General features: G+C 32.0%; 1 protein-coding gene across 14 annotated transcripts in view; it reads right to left on the reverse strand.

The window, feature by feature from the left end:
• LOC105835844 (protein lap4) overlaps positions 1-25,732 on the reverse strand; it is a 365,219-nt gene that overhangs the window by 280,529 nt on the left and 58,958 nt on the right. For all 14 annotated transcript variants that reach the window (XR_001139022.3, XR_004962559.1, XM_012679440.3 and 11 more), the window contains 3 exons: positions 6,622-6,706; positions 3,465-3,629; positions 2,785-2,960 (listed from right to left, as the gene is read on the reverse strand). Coding sequence is in view for 12 of the 14 variants with exons in the window: in XM_012679440.3 (XP_012534894.1) it covers positions 2,785-2,960; positions 3,465-3,629; positions 6,622-6,706 (426 nt within the window). In the remaining 2 variants the exon portion in view is untranslated. The remainder of the gene's footprint in view (positions 1-2,784; positions 2,961-3,464; positions 3,630-6,621; positions 6,707-25,732) is intronic.

Below are 25,732 nucleotides of genomic sequence, written 5' to 3' on the forward strand. Positions count from 1 at the left end.
CAGCAAAATCTCAATTTAATAAATAATACCACTTCCACTTCACAACTACCAATATCGTAGTTCAAAGATCAGAATGTGAAATCATCAACCTCGCACTTTTGAAATAGAAAAAAATAATATACTTATGTATCAAAGAAGATATTTTTATTAAATTCAATCTAAGTGATACATACATCAAATTCAATCTAAGTGGTCTATAAACACTACAAAATGCGTGATATCCCAACAAAATTATCTTTTTAAAAAAGGTAAAAAAAGGCGTCAAGTGTTGGGTTTTTCCTTTAAGCAAAAAAATTATTGGATGGTTCAACCTAAGTATTATATACAAAGTGTGTCAAATTCAACCTAAATAATATATACTAAGTGTGTCAAATTTAACTTAAGTAATATATATTCCTGAAATTAAAGTTTATACTCACACACACAAAATAACTTCTCTACAAAAATAGTGATATCTAAATATTTTACGTCAATTATAAAAACAAATATTTTATAGAAACTAAAACATTATTACTATTCTTTAGCCAGTTTTTATAATACAAAACAATTTTTTAGATTTTTTTCTCTATAAAAGTAATGATATATATATATATATAGAATCCGCCAACTATGAAGTAGATGTTTATACGAATTAGAACATCTACTTTGTTATTCTTTGGCTGGCATTTATAGTTTAATTTTTCATTAAGTCCGTATCAGACTAGAGATTGATATTGAGATCGAATTGAAATGTAACCAATTAGTTGGTTTAATTCTAATTCAATCTCAATCTCAATCTCTAGTCTGATATGGCTTTGATTATTTTAAGTTTGTCTTTAGATACAATTTCGTTAATTACGAAGTATTTTAACGATAAACTTAAGATTTTTTAATATAAGATTACTATTTTAACTATTTAACTATAAATATTAGCATTTTATATTAAATTATTGGTTGCTGTGCGCCTGCGAAAAACAATTGTCAGGAAGCATATTGGCAAGAAATAAAGGAGATAATATTGAGCTGGCAAATAAGTTTTAATACAAATAAATTATCAATATTACAAATAAATACTTTAATACAAATAAATATTTTACTACAAAAACTTGGCGTAGAAAAACTTTACAAATTAAGTGCCGGCTGCCAAATACATTTAGTCTTGAAGCGTAATCATAAACTGGCTAGTTGACAATACCGCTATATCTCTAAATTTCATGGAGTAGAAATAAAACCAAGCAATAAGAGGTTACCCGCATTAGTTAAGACTCAGAGCTCCGAACAGTCTACTAACGCGGAGTTCCATCTCGTGATGGTAAGAGCCCCCGCACACACTTTTGCATAACGCATAACGTATGTATGTATAAGCAAATTGATTGGTCCATAAGCAAAGTGCATAAAAAATTCAACCAATCAAATTTCTTATTCATTTATGTTATGTGTTATGCAAAAGTCTGTGAGTCCTAACTCTCGTAAAATTATCGACGCTTTCGCAAACCTAACCTTAGTTAACTATCAATTTGTAAAGACCCAAAGCAAGACCTCAAAGACTACACTTTGCATAGATAACAAAAAATACGATATACAACACGGGAGTGTGGGCTTCTTGCACCCATACTAAAAAGACTCCCCACCTTTGTTATACAATGTACTTTAATGTCTTTTTGCACTTAAATTAAATTTTAAAAAACTAGCAACGCGTTGTTCAAACTCGGATCAGTAATTTCATAGATGCCTCACTACACCTTATACACTTCTAAACTTATTTCTCACGCTGGTTTACACCACACTCTAAAACTTTCTTTGTTAATTATTGTTAAACGTCTAGCTATATTTCTAGCTAATATTTCGTATCCCAGAAGGATTCTCTCTATAAACTATTAAAGTTTGCATTACGATTTGCATTTTTCATCTAGCAAATGCTTTTTATATGTAAAAGAAAAAATTATATAAAAGAAAAGGATCATTCTCATATAAAAACGATATTACTTTATTTCATGTAAATTTAATTTACAAGTAAAATATTAAATTTAGTAATCCACAATGTTGTTATTTAAAGTAAACTAATTTTAAAAAATTATAATATATTAATTTAACACACACAAATAAATGTGTCAAAATTAATTTTTAATTTAACTTAATCTAATCTTAGCACAACTTTCGACTAACAAGGAAACCTCGCGAACCCGTAAATTCTGATTTTAATGAAACTTGGCATAAATGTAGAGGGAGTAAATACATAAATTTAGAAATTTTTAGTTGGTGCCAAAAAACGGTTTGAAGAGATAAAACCACCCTTCAAAGTTGAGACATTTTTGTGGTTTTTCGATATATCTCGTAAACTAAACAAAATATTAAAAAATGTGTCATACAAAAGTTTTACAGCATAAATACCTCCATTTAACTACGCTATTCATTTTTCGGAAAAAAATTTTTTTTATAAAAAAAATTTTTTTTTTATAAATAGCAGAGTTAAATAAAGATATTTATACTGTAAAACTTTCGTATGAAACATTTTTTATATTTTGTTTAATTTACAAGATATATCGCAAAAATCGTCTCAACTTTGAAGGGCGGTTTCACCCCTTCAAACCGTTTTTGGGCACCAACTAAAAATTTCTAAATTCATGTATTCATCCCCTCTACATTTATGCCAAGTTTCATTAAAATCTGAATTTTCGAGTTTGCGAGGTTCCCTTGTAAGTTAATTTTTTATGCAATTTTTAACGTAACGTAAATTTTATAAACAATTAACCCTTAGACATTTCCAAAAAATTACGTAAAGAGCATGTAAAAATTATGCGATACCTGTTCATACGGCGGAATTATCCTTGTGACTTCCCTTATGACAACTAACACAAGTACACGTCCACATGCTTTCAATACTTCTACAGCATCGTAATGATCTACATTTACTACTGATACTCCATTTACAGATATTACTTTGTCTCCTATTCTCAAACCAGCCAAATCTGCAGGTCCACCTGAATAAATGTACAAAATAAATTATCATATAATATATAATGAACAAATATTTCATGATGATAAAATAGTAGAGATGACAAATTTTCTCGAATGTCAAACAGATCTCTACAAATGGATCTCATGTATAATCTAATACTAGTTTTATAACGTTAAAGCGGGAGCACAGATTTTCGCATACGCTCATAAAACCAGTACCAGATTGTACACGAGATCTATTCGTAGAGATCCATTCAACATTGAAGAAAATTCGTCATTCTTTATTGTAAACTTCCTACATTATTCGCGATTCGCAGTATATTATTCATTATAATTTATGATTTCTTTAACGTTAAAAAAAAATCACTCGGTTAGTGAATCAATATAAACAATCATACATAAAAAATCAATGAATTTTCCCTTTACATTATTCACTAATGTTATAAAAATTGCGACTACGCGCATAACTTTATTAACATGTAACATTACAACAAACTTCAAATTATTCACGTATAATAAATGTTTACCTTCAGTAACTCTTGAAATAAAAATGCCTTCATCATCACCTTTAAAAGGCGTCGATCCAATACCACCAGCTATTGACAAACCTAATCCACCTGTCGTTCTTTCAATATGAATTTCATATTGTTCTTCTCGTATTTCCAATGCTGGTTCAATATCGGATATTGCATCTAAAATAGTAGATTTTTAATTAGTTTTCGTTAATGCATTTAAAGGGGAATTCTAGCGTAACAGGTCAAAAAAATCAATTTTTTGTTTTTTTTATAAATTAAAACATTTCAAATATATGCTTCTAAAATTTCGAGGTAAAAAATAACAAAGTTACAGCACATTTAGTAAAATCTCAGAGTTCGAAACGGTAAACGGTCGGCGCCAAGCAATCAGTGGTAGATATAAAACCAAAAAAATTGTTAGGTTTAATTTATTGTTGTACTTTGGAACTCTCTAAAATCTTTTAAATATAGTTTGCACTGTAAGAATCGCATATAGTACTATAAGTATCGTGAAATTTCATCAAAAACTTTAAACGAGTTTTTTTCGAAACCTCAATTTTCAAATTGACGTACAAGATAACTTAAAAACTAATCGACCAATCAACTTCGCACATAGCTCATTCAATTCCTTATAAATTTATTCAATTGAATATATCATTTTAATTTTATCGTTTATTTCACGTTTTTAATCAACAATATAAAATTGGATTTTTCGTCGAAAATTGTTTTTTCAATGCCACAACTTTTCAATTTTTTATTTATTTATTTATTTATTTTTTTTTTTTTTTTAATAGATTTTATATCAGTGTAAACTATTTAACTTTAAAAAAATTCTTTATTTTTTGCCTTTAAATAATTGTGACAGGCGCCACATTGTACGCCAACAACGGATACACAGCCGAAAGTCATTGATATTATTATATGCTGTTCAGTATATAATAAAATTAAAAAAAAAAACGCAAATTCTTTGTTTAAGAATGCTTCTTTATATCCAAAATAAGTTTATTTGGATATCATTAATAGTTTTCTCTAAAAAAATTCATAAAAATCACCTATTTTTAGAGTTGTTACACTGGAATTCTCCCTTAATAAATATATTATATCACTGTTATACACTATCATATGTATTTGTATGTCAATATATACCTTTCCTAATTCCTTTGTTTTTAATAAAACATTTATATCTTCTAGGCATTTCAGATAAAATAATTTATCACCCTTTTACATAAAATAATGTTTATAAGTATCACATAACAAGTGCACTATTATAATTTAGTAATTTCTTAACGCGTATCATTGAGAGACACATTAAGAACTGGCTTAGAGATAAGACCGCAGGTAGAGTAAGAGATATATCTTATCATGATTCCCTTTCTACTATGTGATAAAATGATTCACGTACAGAAAATCTTAAAAATCTATCAGTGTTTCTAAAAACTTTTAGTTATGTGATAAGAATTATCCACTTTTAAAAAAGGGGTGTTATTTATTTTTTCACCGCTTTTCCGCGATGCTGATTAGTTGTTGGTTGTCAAGTTCGTGCTGTGTGACTTGCTTCACTTTATCGTTTGATATTGTCAAACTTTTGACAGTTCGTCGTATTTGACAGTTTTCAGAAACTTTTGACAGTTCCCGTATTTAAAAAAGAGAAAGAAATATTTGAGAAACAAAATTTGATTATTTTATTTAGAAAAAGAAAAAGAGATTAGTGTGAGAATTTGAGTGTGAGAGGTAGAAGGTGCTGTAATAATAAGGTATAATCTTAGGTATCTAAGAATTTGACATTTCGCGTAATAATCTCTTTGTATTCTTTCCTTAGTAAGATAGGAAAGAGATAGATATATAGTGTATAAGCAGACATTGACTGACAATAGAGAAAGTTTGAAAAGTATTATCATTTATAATTTATTATAAATGATACATATATTAAATGTACTATCATTTATAATTTAATTTAAAATTTTATTTTAAAAAATATCTTTCAGAAAAAAAGAAGTTTGATCGGAAAAAGATAGGTAAATAGATAAATTAATAGTTTAAAAAAGAGAGAGCGAGAAATTGCGTTTGGCAAGTAATTAGAAAGAGACACAACGACTGAGAAAGAGAGCTTTAGAGAGAAGAAATAAAGAGAAATAACAGATAGTTTTTAAACATATATATTTCTTTTTAATATATTTTTTAAACGAAGAAAAAAGAGAGAGAAAGACAGACAGACAGACAGAGACAGAGAGGGAGAGGGAGAATGAAAGCGTGAGAGGTAGAGAAGAAGATTAAATATGGTAGTGTGTGAAAATAATATTGAACAACATGATAATATAGAGCAAGAGATTACGTTTGGCAAGTAATTGGAAGAAGACACAGCGAGTGAGAAAGAGATTTGAGTTTTAAAGAGAAAAAATAAGAAATAAGAATCAGAAATAAAGAACATTCGAGAACAAAATTATTTGCATATAAACTGAATATAAATACAGAAGAAGAATAAGTGCAACGTTCAATATAAAAAGACTAAATGGCGCGCGCAATGTCGTGTTCTAGTCTTCAAAAAAGCGAATCTATTAGTATCATAAGGTAACAAAGCTTACTATATTTTTGTTATCTTTGCTTATTTTTTCAAAACTAATCTTTTGTCTCATTCTTTCATATGATCGATACAATCCATACAATCCATTTCATTTCCATAAAGTATATAATATCAATATAACTCACATACAATCAATATTTATTAACTATTACCGCAATTACTTAATTAGTATCCCATTCCTCTTTCCCTTACTGTAAAATTTAAAAAATATAAATATTCAATTTTTGTTATTTCTATCTTTTTGAATCTTTTATTATAATTTGTTGCTAAAAATCTCTTATACTTTCATTGCTCTGTAATTTTTTTCCTTATTAATTATCTCTTCCTTTAGATTATATCCATTATTTATTAATTCATTTGTATATTTATATTCCATTCCTATATTATAATATCTCGATCTCTTTTGATACATGCATTCTTCTATCTATGTAATTTATTTTTTAACTAGCAATTTTTAAAACACTCCTTTTTTATCTCCTATTAAAATCCTTTCTTCATCCTATCTCAATGTTTCTATTTCCTAGTCCACTCAGTTTTATTCATAACTGCAAAACTGAAATTTCATTTTAACTTAATTTTTAAATTTACCTTGACTATGCGTGTCGAATGTTTCCATAGAATCTACTTGTGATGGCAAAGGTGCTGAAGTATCATCAACTTTTTTCATAAGTGCCTGTAAATATAAGTATTATATATTATTAATTTTAATACATATACGTATATAATATACACTGAGCAACAAAATTAACGCAACAAAAATTTTTACCAAAATTTCACTCAAATTTAAATAATCGTAACTTCGCGAAAACTTATCCTATTCGAAAGTTTTTTTTTTTCATCTTAAAGCTTGAAGTCTACTTTAAAGAGCATTTGTCAGATTTTAATCTTCTCCTTTTCCCTTTTCGGCATCTCTTTAAAAGTAAGAACGTGTTTTGTCTTCAAAAATTTTTATACTTTAACGCGCTCCATGGGTGCAGTAAATTTTTCTCGTAAATTTTATAAAAATTATCGTAAAATATGAACTTTTCCCTACAAATTAAAAAAAAATTGAAGTCTGTACGATTTTTTTGCGAAATTATTACAATTTTAAGAAAAAATGGTCATTTTGACTTTTATCGCTTGTTACTCGTGAACAGATCAACGTACAGCACTCAGCAAAAAAGCATTGGAAAGCTAAAAGTTTGCACTTTCAAATGCTATTATTTTTTCATAGATTTATTTTTTTCTAACAACAAATCGAATTTTCAAAGATTACGTAAAAAATATTTTACGGTTTTCATTTATTTCAATGTATTGTCGTGAAGAAGGATCCAATCACGTCGCTAAAGCAAAGATTTATAGTACGATTACTCCCCAATAATAAACACTAAAGTTCTTTGATCAATTACTGCTTGTAAACGTTCTTATATGTTTATGCACCTCTGAATAATTTCCTGCGGAATTTTGTGTCAAATTTGCCTAAGTGCTTTTCCCAACTTATCAATTAATATTTGAAAATGCAAATTTTCAATTTTCTATTGTTTTTTTGCGGAGCGCTATACGTTGATCTTTTCCACCAGTAATAAGCGATGAAAATTAAAATGACCATTTTTTCTTAAAATCTTAATAACTCCGCTAAAAAAATCGTACACTTTAAATTTTTTTTCAATTTATAGAGAAAAGTTCATATTTTACGATAATTTTTATAAAATTTACGCGAAAAATTCACTGCACCCCGTGGAGCGCGTTAAAATATAAAAATTTTTTAAGACAAAACATGTTCTTACTTTTGAAGAGATGCCAAAAAGGGAAAAGGAGAGGATCAAAATCTGACAAATGTTCTTTAAAGTAGAGATTTCAAGCTTTAAAATAAAAAAAAGAACTTTCCAATACGATAAGTTTTCGCGAAGTTACGATTATTTAAAGTTGAGTAAAATTTTGGTAAAAATTTTTGTTGCGTTAATTTTGTTGCTCAGTGTATATACAGAGTGTGCCAATTTAATTGCCTCAGGTAAATATTTTGAAAAATATAAAAAATACAGAAAAATGTTTCAGATAAAAGTTTTAAAGTTTCGAAGAAAATGGAAGATAATGCTATTGATTTGATATTGGATAGTTGTTTAAAGATAAAGATTACCTGCAATTTCTCATACAAAAACTACAATTTTTTATTGTATATTCTTGTAGTTTATCTTGAGCTTTCCAAAACATTATAAGAAAGTATTTTTTCGTTGAATATTTTCCGAATTGAGATATTTAAAATTCAGTATCGCCGATGTATATAATACGCATACTCGGTTAGATATGTAATACTGGTATGTCTATTAAAATATCTTACTACTTCCTGTCTATTGCAAACATCAAATTTTATTTCGAACTACTATTTGCATGTCACACTTGTGCTCATTAATGTATTACACTTTTTTGTATTTGGAATAATTTTCAATTGGATTTTTGATTACTTCTAATAGTCAGATTATTGACAAAAAAAAATTATGAATATGACGAATTGCTTAAGAGAGAGTAATGATAACTTTCAACAGGCTAAAAGTATTTATGCACAACATTCAAAGAAGACACCTAGATCATAAAAAAATTAAACGTTGTATTCAAAAAGCAAAAAATAAATATTTAAAATGACGTTATTAACATTAAATTCCATGTCTTTTTGAAATTGTTGTGGTAGACATTGCTTAAACATTAAATCCTCAAAACAAGCTATAGGCCAATTAAATCTCTTCATGTGTTATTTTTTTGTAAGGTGATATTTGCGATGTTAGATTCTATCCATATCGTATTATTATTTATCGAGAGTTAAATGATAATAATTATCATTGTAAATTATGCTTTTGCCAATGAGTTCGTCGACAAATAAAATGGAATTCCCATTTCTTTTCATATCATATTGTTTTCAAACAAAGCAAATTTTAATAACCAAAACTAAGTAAATTGATGCAATTGCCATTTATTAGTTCAATCGGAATCTCAATAGTATAGATAAGTAAGGTCATCTTTCAGAGTTTACATGTAATGATAACTTTATTCAAAATAAACTACCAGTTTTTTTGAAAAATTGAGTGTTGATTTATACAAAAAACAATGCTTATAGTTTTCAACAAAATGGCATTGCGTATAATGTTCGCATTCGTCATAGAATATATTCACAAACGGTTGTCTTAGTAAAGATAGAGCTAAACAATTTCTAGCACGTTTGCCAAAATCTATAATGTTTAATTTCTTATTCTGGAATTAGTACGCCCATTTTATAATTGTATTTGATATGCATATGATGGTTGTAAATGCAAGTGTGCATGCGCGCGCGCGCGTGTGTATAAGTGTCGCACGGTCACCAGTACTCTGTTTTTATACGTAAGTTTTGAAGAATTCGCATTTCCATAAATTAAAGTCACTCGGCGAGATCAGATAAATTGCCATATTGAATTTTTTCCTTCTATTAGTCACACAAGTTCAAAAATGCATAATTTTACACTTAAATGTGCAAAAGATCAGTTTAGTAAATATTTGAAAACATCCCTACCACTTTATTACGTTATGGAACAAATTTTCACTTTTTGGCAGCCATTTTAGAGCCGCCACCTTGAATTTTCGAAAAACCAAAAGTATCATTTAAAAGCTCTAACATTTTTGACGCAATATTTTTACTTTCCAGAGCTTCTCTAAAAGCCTATCTGTTCAAAAATAACAGATTGACAAAATTTGAAACCAAAAAATTTGCTCATATCTTATCTGGATTATATTTTTGATAAATTTACGATTTTACACTACGGCATTTGAAGACCGACCCAAAAAACATAAGGAGTGACCTTAACAAAATCTTTAAAATCAGTTTTTTATCTTGAGATACAGCACTAAAAATAATAGAAAAAAATGTCTATTACGGCGTTAAAGGATTAAATAACATGTAAAAAGGTAATTAATCCATTAAAATTCACTTTGTACACAACGTGCGTGCGCACGCGCGCGCGCGTCACGCACACACACATACACACACACACACGCGCGCGCGCGCGCAAAGAAGTTATCATAAAAAATGGATTATGCAAGAAATTTGATTAAAATTATGGGTAATTATACAGTTTAAGAGAGGTAGTTCCGATGACCTTGACCTTGACATGTCATGAGTCACCTTCCCAAGTGATCTTCAAAAGATTTTAGCCGTCGCTCGTCGTTCGTTAAAAAGTTATAAACAAAAGTTTCATAATTTGCTGTAATTTTCTGATGTACCCAGTACAATAATCAATTTATTATTAAAATACAGCATGCAATTTGTGTTTTAAAATAAAAAATCTATTAATTTATTATTATACCCATGTGGTACGGTACATAATGTATTTATTATGTACTGTACCATGTGAGTATCTGACGTTCCACGCAACTTTAAATTTGCGACTTTAAATAAAGCAAAGATATTGTGTATCGAGTAAACCTTAACAAAAGAGAGCCGATAATCTTAAATTTGACATGTTTTCAAGGTCACCCTTCTGAGTAATGTTCAAGAGATTTTAGCTGGCGCTCATTGTTCGTTAAAAAATTACAAAAAAAGATTTATGATTTTATTTAACCTTTTCAGGGGCGGTGGGAAGTATACTTCCCACATTTTCTTCGGCTGTTTTATTATAATTGAGATCTGTTACATCGTATGATCGTAAAATAAACTGTTCTATATTTGTTATGTTACTATACACTACTATACTAGTTTTGCATCAATCATGCATTTTGCAATTATTAACAAATAAACAATGACGAAAAATGCTCTTTTTTACGATAAATTCGTTCTAAAAGCCCTGTAAATGTAAATAAACTTTCAGATCATAATTTTAGATTCTAGAGATGACGAAATAAGTCATATTAAGTTGAAGTTGCAGAAAGTGTATTGTTATTATTTTTTATTCAATAAAATATATTACAAAAATACTATTTTCGGCATATAGAAATAATTTAGTCACTTAATTTATAAGTCAATTGTGTAGAATTTTGTACTTAATGGTTATTTGGATTGCTGATTATAAAAATAACCAGAAAAATGTAAAATTCAAAATGACGGCTACAAAATATCGAATAAAAGCATTTCAATAATATCATTCCAGGAAATTTTTCTCAAAAACTATGCATTTTAACGAAAAATCAAAAGGGACCTTTTTTATTACAAATTTTGTGTAGAATACGGCTATAATTTTTTAAACCCCGAATTTTAAATTTTTATGTCCGACGTGTGCCGTACTGAATCTGCCATTTAAAATTTTTTAATTTTAACCTTGGATTTGGTTTTAGGGTGATCCAAAATATATAGATACGACAAGACTTATCCAACATAATTGTTAGAAAAAATGTGCTCCTAAAAAAGTTAAAAGAATCTATGCTTTTGATAAACAAATTGATGCTTTTTTGGATATTATGATAAAAATGTATCCAGTACAATAATAAATTCATTATTAAAATAAAGCATTTATTATTATCTTAATTTTTTATGCAGTTTTATCATATTTTTTTAACAAACAACAATTTTGCATGCTTTATTCCAATGTAGAAAAAATTCTTATTTAATAAATTATAATTATGATCTATAAAAATAATTATAATAATTAAAATTTACCATTCATCGTATTTATGAAACTTTTTTATTAATAACTTTTTAATGAATTATACAACGGCTAAAATCTTTTGAAAGTCATTCAGGAGGGTGACTTTGACAACATATATCAAGATCGAGATCATTGGAGCCGCCTCCTCTAAACTGAATAATTACCATTTTTGGAAATAACAAACCACTGTCTAAAAGTACAAATAGAGTTTAGTGAGTATACACTAAGGCAGGTATTCATAGTCGGGTCTTATATTTAAAATCATATTAAGGACTGTTTTAAGATGCCATCAGCCAATCATAAAGCCATATTAGCATCTTAAAACATTACTTGAGACAATCTTAAAATAAGATTCGACTATGAATACCGACCTATAAAAAAAAATTTGATGTAAAAATTTAAAAAAAATAAGTTATATAAAGAAGTTTAAAATACAATTTTTGAATTTAAATAGAAGTCTTATAAAATTATTGAATTAAAAAATTTATTTTTTCAATTATAAAATAATTAAATATAAAATTTTACCAATAAAGAATATAAATATTATTTGAAAATATTTCTTGTAAGGTGTAACACGCATAATATAGTTATAAAAAAAGGGGGGGATACAATGTTGACTAGAATTTTTTTTCACAAAGTTCAAAATTTTATATTTGTCAAATCCTCATATATACAAAGAAAGTAACGTTATATCAAAAGGCACGGTAATGCTTCACGTCAAGTGTACGCGCGCAAGGCACTGCCGTGCCTCTTACACAAAACGCCGTTTGCGAGATTCCATAGTTATCGGATTTTTAATAACGGTTGAATCAATTAATTTTTAAATAGGCTTAATACATAGTTTGAATCCGATTTATATAACAAAAGTGTTTTTATTTTTCCGCTACGTGAATTACAAGCGGAGATATTGCGAAAGTTTTCGCTCAAGAGTAAATTTGATTAAAAAATGTCGTTATTGTCATTGTCATCGTCGTCATCGCCCGAATCAGATGGTGGGAATTTGTACTTTTGCTTTTCGCAACAGATGGTTTACGGACGTAACACAAACACGAAAATTGACAAAAAGTGCATGTTCATATACGCAAAAAAATAGATCAAGAAGTTACATGTCTTGATTGGCGGGAGTGGCTTACTTGGATACAATACAATTGGACACAATGCAGATGGACATGTTGCAAATGGACACAAACTAATGTACACAATTCAAATGGACACGGTTTATTTGTACACAGAAATTTTGTACACCATAAAGTTGTACACTGCAAAGTTGTACACCATACATTTCTATACCCTTCTGTTTAGGGCACCCCTACCGACAGAGTGGGTGCGGGAGAGGGCCGAAGGTTCCCCCTTTACCCCCCCCCGCGCACGTGTGTGCGCGCGCGTGCGCGCGTGCGTGCGTGCGTGCTTGTGTACGGTGTACAACTTTACAGTTTACAACTTTGCGCTGTACAACTTTACAGTGTAGAAATGTACATCATTTTGTGTCCATTTACACTGTGTCCAAGTGAAGGCCACTCTGATTGGCGGTCCGCGTGTCAAGGTAATGGTTAATCCGCGACAAGTTTCACGTCTATGATGCGACAGTTCAAGGTTAATGCATGTACCTGACAGAATATGTGGACCTTGAAGGTACCAAGTAACGTAATTTTTCCTAAAAATGATAGGATAAAGTAAATAGTTTATTTTTTGTGTTAGAAAGTATCTGTATTACAAGATCTAACTTGTTTTAAGAAAATCCTTGTAAAAAATTTAAAAAAAAACAAGCTATTTGATGAGATTATCATATTATTATTATCATATTTCTTATTTAAATTTTTAGAACAGTAAAAAAATTCATTATAAAAAATTGTTGGCTGTTACACCAAAATTCTCTTTCTTCTAAACCGGTGTATGCTACTGTTGATAAGTTCACCGAGGTTCATCCCTTTTTAAATTCAGCAAACTATCATATTGAAAATTGGCAGTGCAATTCATATCAAAAAGATTAACTGAAGGTGTACTTTCTAGTTTTTTAAATATGTCACTATCTTATGGCAGGCCAGGTAAGAGAATAGTTACAAGTTATATATAATTTTATTAAAAAAAATACTATATTGCAACTGTGTTGTTCTTAAATTAAGATATTATACAACCTTTTTTAGATTATTAAAATAAGTAAAAAGCGTGAAATCTTGTCTGAAACAACATCAAAATATTCAGATTATAGTCGCCAACTGGCCTGCCGATGACATGATCACAGCCAGTAATATTGGAGATATGTTTATCTGGATGCCATCTCTATGTCTTAGTCTATTTATTAACTGTTATGCATTTTACATGAGCTGAATATATGGATAAAACACAGAAATATACAGATAAGGCTTTTAGTCAAATCAAAAGCTAAATAATAAGTATTTAAGTACTTTGTCCTTGAAACAATTTATTCTCATTAATACAATTTTTTTCATACATTTACAAAGATCACATTCAAAATTTTTATTAATATTTTTAATTCTCTAACTCATTTTTTTGTAAATCGAGGCATACATAAGACAAAAGACTACAAAATGATTACGAGTCAACTTCTCAAATATGGTACAATACGTTATCCCATATTTTATTTTTCATTCTTTTTACATCAATTTAATATAGCATTATATTTATTTTACAATTAGGATGGTAGTTAAATTGTAATGATACATTTATAATTATAATGATTGTTCTTTTACAGTTATTGATAATTAACATATTTTGCATGTTTTAATCAATGCTCTTAGAACATATAATCATGTGTCGACTTGTAATGAAAAATAAAAGCGTAGCTTTAATGGAAATTTTTCAAACTTGCCAACTTTGCAGGTGGCAACCTAGGTTACTTAAAAGCCATAGCCCACAATTTCCATAAGAGCCACACTTTTGTTTTACAAGCCGATACATTACAAGCTGGCACATAAATGTTCCGAGAGCTTTAAATGAAACACAGACAAAATAGATTTATTATCAACAACTGTAAACAGATAATAAACATAATTATAACAGTACAATTACAATTTAACTACAAATAAAAATTTTTTGAATGTAATGTTTGTAAATGTATGAAAAAAATTGTATTAATTATAATAAATTTTTTCAGTAACAACAAAGTATTTAAATAATTACTTTTTAATTTTTCAATTTAACCAAGAGCCTTATCGGTATATTTCTAAGGATCAATTTGATACTAAAAACAAAAAAAGTTAAAAATTCCGTACATAGAACTGTCACTTAAAAAAAAATATTTACTTAATACAAAAATTCTTCAATATATTAGGTGTACAACTTTGCTTCCGCCGTTTTTTTTTTTCGAAATTCGAGGCTTTATTGTGAAAAACTGGTTATACATTTACGATTCAAAGTATTGTCCATCGCTGGCCACTACTTTCTCCTATCTTTCTGACAGCATATCGAATCCCGCATCGAAAACACTGGTCATCTTTTGAGACAATCCACGAATCGATCCAATTTTTCACTTCTTCATAAGAACGGAAGTGCTGGTCAGCCAGGTCGTGTGTCATTGATGGAAATAAGTGATAGTCAGAAAAAGTAATGTCCGGAGAATACGGCGGGTGGGATAGGACTTCCCATTTCAACGTTTCCAAGTATGATTTGACAGGCTTTGCGACATGGAGCCGAGCATGATCATGCAGCAAAATCACTTTATCGTGTCTATCGTTGTATTGCGACGTTTGTCTTTCAGTGCTCGGCTCAAACGCATCAATTGCTTTCGATACCGATTGCCTGTGATTGTTTCAGTCGGTTTTAGAAGCTCATAGTACACGTCAAGCTGGTCCCACCAAATACAAAGCATGACTTTGGAGCTGTAAATATTTAGTTTGGCCGTCGACATGGAAGCATGGCCGGGAAGTCCTTATGATTTTCTGCGCTTGGGATTATCGTAATAAACCCATTTTTCGTCCCCAGTCACAATACGATGCAGAAATCCCTTTCGTCTTTGTTTTGCAAGCAACTGTTCACAAGCAAACAAACGCCGTTCAACATCTTTTGGTTTCAAATCGTACGGCATCCAATTTCCTTGCTTCTGAATCATTCCCATGACTTAGGCGTTTTGAAATGGCTTGTTGAGTCACTCCCAATGATCCTGCCAATTCTTCTTGCGTTTGACACGAGTCTTGATCAAGTAATGCCTCCAATTCTGCATCTTTGAAAACCTTCTCTCTTCCACCGTCATGCCGGTCTTCGACGTCAAAATCACCGTTTTTAAAGCGTTAAAACTACTCTCGGCACGTTCTTTCACTAATGGTGGCCTCATCATACGTATTTGAGAATATTTAATGAGCCGCAGATTTCTTCATATTAAAGCAAAAAATTAAAACCTCCCGCAAATGACGAGAATTTGGCTCGTAAGTTGACATTTTCAATCAAGAATAACTTTATGATGCAGACACAAATCGACTAATATTTCGATGGTATTATGTTTACAAATGCCTAAGCTTATTGTATGATGTCTACGATCTATTTATTTCAACCACCACTTACCGCTACAGCCATCTATTGGAAAACGGCGGAAGCAAAGTTGTACACATAATATATGTACAAAATACAAAATGCATGGATTAGGGACAGCATGTAAGAATATTGTACAATTAGAACTAAGATTAAAAGTCTAAAAAAAATATTCTTTTTTAGAAAACTAATTTTTTATTATAAAATATCTTTGAATTGGTTTACAAAATTAAAAATTCTGGTAATTATTTACATTAGCGATTTCTCACCGATTTTGATGACCTTCAAATGTGTTGTCAAGGTCATCATTCTGAACAACTTTTCCCTATACATGTTACCGCCGCTCGGCCTTCGTTTTTGAGTTATACACAAAAAGTTATTAATAAAAATATTTAATTAATGCGATACTTACAAGTAGCTCAGATAACCTTGACCATAACACATCATCAAGGTCACCCTCCTGGGTGGCCTTGAAAAGATTTTAGCCGTTTCTCGTGATTTATTTAAAAGTTTACAACAAAAAAAGTTACACCAAAAAGTTACACCATTCCTGCCTTGGTGCAATAATATGTGCATGTATTTGTGAGGATCTTGTTTTTGTGTAAATAGTTGAAAAATGTGATACAGCAGAAAACGCGTAAGCAGGCAAAGGGCTCCGCCCCTTCCCCTGCGCGCCCTCCCCGTAATTTTTTCTAACCTAACCCACACATTTTAAAGTCGATGTTTGGTTAATGCAAAAATATTGGAAACGAACAACGTGAAAAGTCGCAAACCTATGTGGTATTGTACAAGCGTGGATGTCGTTTACTTTACATACGACACTGATATCATGTATCATATTTATGAAACGTAAAGTAAACGACATCCACACTTGTACAGTACTACATAGATTTGCGACTTTCCACGCTGTTCGTTTCTAATATTTTTGCATTAACCAAATATCGACTTTAAAATGTGTGGGTTAGATTAGAAAAAATTAATGAGAGGGGGTGCAAGGGGAAGGGCGGAGCTCCTCCCCCGCCCACGCATTTGTTTTCACATTGTTCTGTGCCACGAAGATAAGAGATCGGTGCTGTATCTAAAGCACCAATATTATGTATCAGACTTATAAACTTTTTTTGTTGTAAACTTTTAAATAAATCACGAGCGACGGTTAAAATATTTTCAAGGTCACTCAGGAGGGTGACCTTGATAATGTGTTATGGTCAAGGTTATCTGAGCTACCTGTAAGTATCACATTAATTAAATATTTTTATTAATAATTTCTTGTGTATAACTCAAAAACGAAAGCCGAGCGGCGGTAACATGTATAGGGAAAAGTTGTTCAGAATGATGACCTTGACAACATATTTGAAGGTCATCAAAAATGGTGAGAAATCGCTAATGTAAATAATTACAAAAACTCTTTTTTATTACAAGTGGTCCTTTTCGTGTCCCTCTTCCTACAGTCGTCTACAAAGTCGTCGTTTATCCACAACTCACAAGGGAACCTCGCAAACTCGAAAATTCTGATTTTAATGAAACTTGGCATAAATGTAGAGGGGGTAAATACATGAATTTAGAAATTTATTGTAGCTGCCCATAAACGGTTTAAAGGGGTGAAACCACCCTTCAAAGATTGAGACATTTTTCGTTTTCTCGATATATCTCGTAAACTAAACAAAATATTAAAAAATGTTTTATACAAAAGTTTTACAATAAAAGTACTTCTATCTAACTACAGTAATTAAATTTAAAAAAAAATTTTTTTTTTAATTTTATTAATGTAGTTAGATAGAGATATTGTTACCATAAAACTTTTGTATAAAACATTTTTTGATATCACCAATACTTTTCAAAATATATCGGAAAAAGCAAAAATCTGCTCTACGCTATGCACTGAAAAAAGCATGAGAGAATGCGATAGCACCGCGACGGAGAGCGTTAAAAAATATTTTAAAGAAATTTTTTATTAAGGTTTATTTATGATATTGAATATAATATAAGATACTAAAAATATAATAAAATAAAGTAATATAAAATAATATTTTGTATAATATAATAATATGTAATAATATAATATAATAATGTCGCACGTGAATGCATGCTGATGTGAGTGAGAGAGAAAGAGTAAATAATATTAATATAATAATAGTAATATAATAATATAATATAATATAAAATATTTATATCCAGACTTCTTTGTCCGGATCCATTAAAGAAGATTTCTGGGATATTCCTAAAAGCCTATTAAAGAAGCTTAAAAAACTTCGATTTCTACTCCTACCAAATTGTCAAGTAAAAAAAAGAAACGATCTTCGATCTAGATCAAAATTAATGTAATCTATGATCTAGATCAAATGTATGAAAAATGATCTGTGATCTGATCTAGATTTAATATTTTGATAAAGATCTTGATCTGATCTAGATTATTAATTTAATGATCTATTACAACATTGGAAATAAGTAATGCGATATTTTTCATTGCGCATTACTTTTGAAATAAGCAATGCGATATTTTTCATTACGCATTACTTTTGAAATAAGTAATGCGATTTTTTTCATTACGCATTACTTTTGAAATAATTAATGCAAGTTTTTTTATTACGCATTATTGTTTTAATAATTAATGAATAAAGGAAATAATTACTTATTAAAAAATTAATAAGTAATGCATTATTTTTTAATTTGCATTTTCATTACCCTGATTTAAAGTATATTGTTGTTCAATGTATAATGCCACACTAAAATATATTAATTTTGTATCTAGACATGGATATATATCTTTATAACATCCACATACATGGATTTATCAATATAAGAAAAAGATTTTGGATGCGATACTTTTGCAAGATCGACAGAGAGCGAAATAATGCCTTAATTGACAAATCATATGGCCGATTTGGATTGGCAGATGTCGTCGATCTGCGTCGACTTTCTGGCATGTCACCGCTAATAGATCCGGACCAAGAAGTCTGGATATAAATATTTTATATTATATTATATTATTATATTACTATATTATATTAATATTATTTACTCTTTCTCTCTCACTCACATCAGCATGCATTCACGTGCGACATTATTATATTATATTATTACATATTATTATATTATACAAAATATTATTTTATATTACTTTATTTTATTATATTTTTAGTATCTTATATTATATTCAATATCATAAATAAACCTTATTAAAAAATTTCTTTAAAATATTTTTTAACGCTCTCCGTCGCGGTGCTATCGCATTCTCTCATGCTTTCTTCAGTGCATAGCGTAGAGCAGATTTTTGCTTTTTCCAATATATCTCGAAAAGTATTGGAGATATCAAAAAATGTTTTATACAAAAGTTTTATGGTAACAATATCTCTATCTAACTACATTAATAAAATTTAAAAAAAAATTTTTTTTTAATTAAAAAACAATTGTTTAAAAAAATTTTTTTTTTTAATTTAATTACTGTAGTTAGATAGAAGTACTTTTATTGTAAAACTTTTGTATAAAACATTTTTTAATATTTTGTTTAGTTTACGAGATATATCGAGAAAACGAAAAATGTCTCAATCTTTGAAGGGTGGTTTCACCCCTTTAAACCGTTTATGGGCAGCTACGATAAATTTCTAAATTCATGTATTTACCCCCTCTACATTTATGCCAAGTTTCATTAAAATCAGAATTTTCGAGTTCGCGAGGTTCCCTTGTCAGTTATTTTACGCATTAAATCATTCTTTCATCTTTGCCTTGCAAGCAGCTGTTCACAAGCAAACAAACGCCCGTTCAACATCTTTTGGCTTCAACTCGTACGGCATCCAATTTCCTTGCTTCTAAATCATTCCCATAACTTTCAGGCGTTTTTGTGCCGTCAATCAATAAATAACGTAAAAAAAGTATTCCTTCCACAACTTCATAACACTATCACCTGATTCAACCAATAACTGTCTGATTTTACCATCTAGCTTCGTTATTTTACTCACATGCATGTACCATCTCGTGATAGTAACTCGCAGAATTACAAATGCTTCCGTGAACCTAATCTTGGCTATTCATGAGAACTCAAGAGCATTCAAAGACCACACTTCGACGCACAGATAAAAAAAAATACTACATTCAATAATATTGTTGCGTGCGTCGCCCGGTATACTCCGCGACCGCGACTCAGCTGTTCGAAGACGGATCAATACTATTGATTTCCTGGACCGAGCGTTGTCAGCTGACGAGCGCTTGACAACGCGTGTAAACAACGAGTTGAATCTCGGTCTCGAGCCTGGACGGACGTGTGAATAAAGCTGCTTGGTTTTACATTATAAAAAGTGTCTTTCATTTCCGCGGCGCGCACGCTACATTTTGGGGGCTCGTCCGCTTGTCGGACCTTGAGGAACGCGCGCGGATCTAGTGATAAGTGCGCGGAGTGAACAGACGAGAAGGAGCGGAGAATTCGAAGGATGTCAATCCACCGTTCTCCTGTGATGACCCGATCTCACGCTTCTGCCGCTGCGGAGGGAGACAGAACGGATGTTCGAAACTCGGAGCAGGAGACGCCGGGGATCGTAAAGGCGCTCCTAGAGGAGATGCGGTTGCTGCGCGAAAGCCTGACTCAAAGGGAGGAGGAACAAGCCGCGACGCTGCGACGACACGAGGAGGAGCTGCGTTTTTTACAGCTGAGTCTTTTGAATAATATTCCGCAAAACGGAAACGCGGGCAGTGAGTCGCGTGTGTCCGGGGCGGGCGCGGACGCGCGGCGAGAGGACGCGTTCGGTGCGGACGCGGACGCGCGGCGGGAGGATGCGCGAAGTGAAGCGCGAATGTCCGTCGGTCTAAAATTAAAGCCCGATACCTACGACGGGACGGCTCCGTTACGCGAGTTCCTCGCTCAATTTTCGCTTATCGCGAGTGCGAATCATTGGAGCGAGTCTGAGAAGGCGGTAGTTCTTGCTTCCTGTCTGCGGGGGAGGGCGCGTTCACTTTTGGACTCGTTTCCGGCTGACGAGGGCTCCATTTCGTTTGCGGAACTCAAGTCAAAGTTAGAACTTCGATTCGGGGAAAGTGAGCTTGCGCAAAATTTTTATATGCAGTTCACGAATCGGAAGCAAGGGGCGGGGGAAGATTTCGCGACGTTAGGCGCGGATTTGGAGCGCCTATCGCGTAAAGCGTATCCCGAGTGCTCGTACGAAGTGCGCGATAAAATTTCTTGTTCGCAGTTTATCGCTGCGCTGTCGGACGGGTTCGTCAAACGCTCCCTTCAAGTTGAAGGGGTAACGTCTTTACGAGTAGCGGTTGAGCGCGCGAAGATGTTAAAGTCTTTTAATTTAAATAGCTTTTCGGAAAAAGGAGGGAGTGAAGCCGATGTGAGTTTAAATCGAACCGATACGAATCCGAGCCCGAATACGAAATAGGGGGTTTATTCTAATGTTAACACCGTTTTGAAGTTAATTTTAGTTCATGTTTTTGTGTTTTTGTTCTGTTTGTTTTCTTGTGTGTTTCAGTTGCTCTTCGGAGAGCAGTTTCTTTTTAGAAGAAGGGTGGACGAAGAGGAATCTCTTTCGGAAGGAGGTCGCTGCTTTAGGGAAGAAGACTGCCTCATCCACGGTTTTTGACCGTGGTTTTCCCGTGGAACTTAGGGCAAATGCCGAGGCAGAGGACGGGGAGCTTTTTAAAGCGTTGGGTCCACGGAAATAAATTCCCCCCCCCGATCCTGAAAAGAGAAGAAGGAAGTGCACAAGATCCGACGTCGAGGGACAGTGTCGCAAGGGGAGTGGAGCACGGGGACGCGGAAGGATTCGGGAGATCCTGCGTGAGAGCTGGAAGAGCTCGGCGTGAGAGGATGCCCGTGGTAGTCCTTGCAGGAGGCGAAAAAAAAACTCGGTGGACGTGGCTCGGGAACCCGTTGCAGCAGCTCGGGAAGAGCGGGAAATCGTCCGGGAACCGAGGGAGTCTTCTGCGGAAAGCGCTAAAACTGTTTCCCTGATTGTCGGGACGACAATCTAGAAGAAGGGGGGCAGTGTTGCGTGCGTCGCCCGGTATACTCCGCGACCGCGACTCAGCTGTTCGAAGACGGATCAATACTATTGATTTCCTGGACCGAGCGTTGTCAGCTGACGAGCGCTTGACAACGCGTGTAAACAACGAGTTGAATCTCGGTCTCGAGCCTGGACGGACGTGTGAATAAAGCTGCTTGGTTTTACATTATAAAAAGTGTCTTTCATTTCCGCGGCGCGCACGCTACAATATTATGTGACTTCTTGTATTTGTAACAAAAAATTCTGTTACCAATACGTCAAAGTGTGATCTTTGAGTGTCCTTGGATTGTCCTCACGATTTGACAAATTAACCAAGATTTCGCAAAAGCATAATTCTACGAGAATTAAGATTTACCGTATGCGCATTATAAGATGACATGCGAGTGTGGTAAAAAAAGCAAAGCTATAAAAAATGATTACATTTACAGAAAAAAAACATGTTAAAAAGTTTTTCACCACAATTTACACCATTTATTAAAAAATAAAAACTGTATATTAATGTTAAAGTGTTCAAATCGACGACTTTGCGCACGAAAAAGTAACGCGAAAAAGAACCACTTTCAACGCACTGATAAAAAAAAGATAAATTATGTAATATAATACGCTCAAAACCCAAGTTTCATTAACATCCCAATACAGTAAAATAGTGAAAGAATAGTGCACAAAACATAAGCTCTATATCATATATATATATTGGTCAACAAAATTAGCACGTACGAAAAAAACCCCACACAATTTATATTAAAAAAAACTCAATCAATTTCCTTGAATTTTTTATATATTGTAGTACTTATAGCCCTAATAAAAAATTACAAATTGTGCGACTTTTCTATGTCTAGTTTCGGAGATAAAAATTTAAAAAAATTGCTATTTTAAGGTTTACTGCGTAAGTTTGCATTTGTCAACTTGCTCGCATTTATACATGCAGATATATATACGCATTTATACATGCATATCTGCATGTATAAATGTTCGTGACACTGTGTGTGTGTGTGTGTGTGTGTGTGTGTGTGTGTGTGTGTGTGCGCGCGCGTTTTGCTCTTAGCGTTACTCAGAATCAACAGCGTGGACGAGGCGAAAATCTGATCCTGTGCGCGTGCACATATGTGTGTGTGTGTGTGTGTGTGTGTGCGTGCGTGCGTGCGTGCGTGCGTGCGTGCGTGCGTGCGTGCGTGTGTGTGTGTGTGTGTGTAGTGTGTGTTACAGCAGAAAAAAGCAAAATTCAAACAATCTAATACTCATTAATAAATAATAACGTTGTAATATTAATTACCACCGCCCTTCACACACGTACACACGCACGCACGCACGAACGCACGCACGCACGCACGCACACACGTATGCACTAAGCAACAAAATTAAAGCAACAAAGATTTGTACAAAATTTCACTCAACTTCAAATAATCGTAACTTCGCAAAAACTTGTATTGCAAAAATATTTTTTTTTAAAGCTTGAAGTCTATTTTAAAGAGCATTTGTCAGATTGTGATAATCTCTTTTTTCCTTTTTGCCATTTCTTCAAAAGTAAGAACGTGTTTTGTCTTCAAAAATTTTTATACTTTAACGCGCTCCACGGAATGCAATAAATTTTTCTCGTAAACTTTATAAGAATTATCGTAAAATATAAACATTTTTTTACAAACTAAAAAAAATGAAATCTGTCTGATTTTTTTGTCGGAGTTAAGATATATTGAAATTACCTATCCATTTAGTCTGTTTATGGCTGTCACCAACAATAGCACTTCTCGATGCACTACGAAGAAGTTACAAATTTTGTGCGTCGCGAGCGCGCTTAAGTGTTTGTATGTGTGTGTGCATATGTGCGTGCGTGCATGTGCATAGCGTGCTTGTGTTGTGCGTATGTGTTTGTGTGTGGGGCGTATTGGACAAATGAAATAAAAAAATATTGCCCGGAAGAAATACATACGTTTTAAATCTCCGTCTCTGAAACTTTGAAGATGCAGAATACAGAATTTAATTGCATCCTAGGGAATTTCGTGCTATATACGTTATAATGCCATCTCCAGTTGCTATCAGTGTTCGTAGATCGGGTAACTTTTGACACATGCGCAGTGGCGCACTCCTAGCTACACGCGCAGTGCCTAACAGTAGTGTATATATTTTGTCGAAACAGATGGTATCAATAGATCTAGCAAAGAAAACAAATATTAAATGTGTTCTCGTTACAAAATATCGAATGTTGATTGTATTTTACTTATTACAATTTCTATAAGATTGATAAAATTTATTGTATACAGTATATCATTCTGATTTCTGTTTATCACACCATATTGTTATACTGTACATTTTGTATATTTTACATATATATTTTTTATTAATTCATTACTCAGAACTTAGTACATTTCAAATATAATTAATATACATCTTACTAACAAAATAATATTATAATAATAAACATGCTATAAATAACACAAAATATCGTTAATTAAATGTAGTGCGCCTTGTAGCGCCTTGCAATATATTTAGATCGAGCCTGGCATTATGTTGCATGTGTGAGTTAAACTCTGTCCGTGACGACTCGCGCTACTGCGCATGCGTCAAAAGTTGTCCGATCTACGAACACTGGTTGCTATCTCCGTGCAATATTTTCTTCCGTCCAACACGCACGCACGCACGAACGCACGCGCACACACAATATGTAAAATCTGACCAGCAACCTTCTCGTGATGCGCATCAAGTAATTCTAATGCGATAACAGGCATAAATAGACTAAAATGTATAGATAACTTTGATATCATAACTCCGCCTTAAAGAATCGTACAGGCTTTAATTTTTTTCAATTTGTAAGAAAATAAGAATAGATATTTATTCGTCAACAGCAACTAGCAAAGAGAATACAAATATGTCACGTTTCGGACTTGTGGTTTGGGCCCTTTTCAAGTTACAGCTACACTACATACGGTTACAATCAGAAATATAATTTTGAAACGGAGACGGTTTAAATTGTCAAAAAAACAATACCTGAGTAATTGGAAAAGAGAAGTTTATCATTTAGCACCAAGGACATCATCAAGATATAAAATTGTTAGAAGAACAAGCGTAGTCGATAAAAAAAATAAAATTAAAAGATTAAATTCAGATTGATCCAATGACATACACCAACGACGTAAGTGTAGCCTTCCCTTTATCGTTCTTCTACTTACTTATTTATCGTGCTTATTCAAAATATACCAATCTGAATTCAATCTTCTAATTTTATTTCATTTATTGACTACGCTTGTTCCTCTAATAATTTCGTATCTCGATAATGTTCTTGGTGCTAAATAATAAACTTCTCTTTTTCAATTACTCTGGTATTGTTTCTTTGACAATTTAAACCGTCTCTGTTTCAAAATTGTATTTCTGATTGTAACCGTATTTATTGTAGCTTTAACTTAAAAAGGGCCCAAACCACAGGGCCGATACATATTTGTATTCTCTTTGCCAGTTGCTGTCGACGAATAAATATATATTCTTATTATTCATCACTGGCGGATTCACATATTTATTTCGTATTGTAAGAAAATGTTCATATTTTACGATAATTCTTATAAAGTTTACAAAAAAAATTCATTGCACGCCGTGGAGCGCGTTGAAGTATGACAATTTTTGAAGACAAAATACGTTTTTACT

This window comes from Monomorium pharaonis, chromosome 1 (assembly GCF_013373865.1).
Source record: "Monomorium pharaonis isolate MP-MQ-018 chromosome 1, ASM1337386v2, whole genome shotgun sequence".
NCBI classification, from domain to species: domain Eukaryota; kingdom Metazoa; phylum Arthropoda; class Insecta; order Hymenoptera; family Formicidae; genus Monomorium; species Monomorium pharaonis.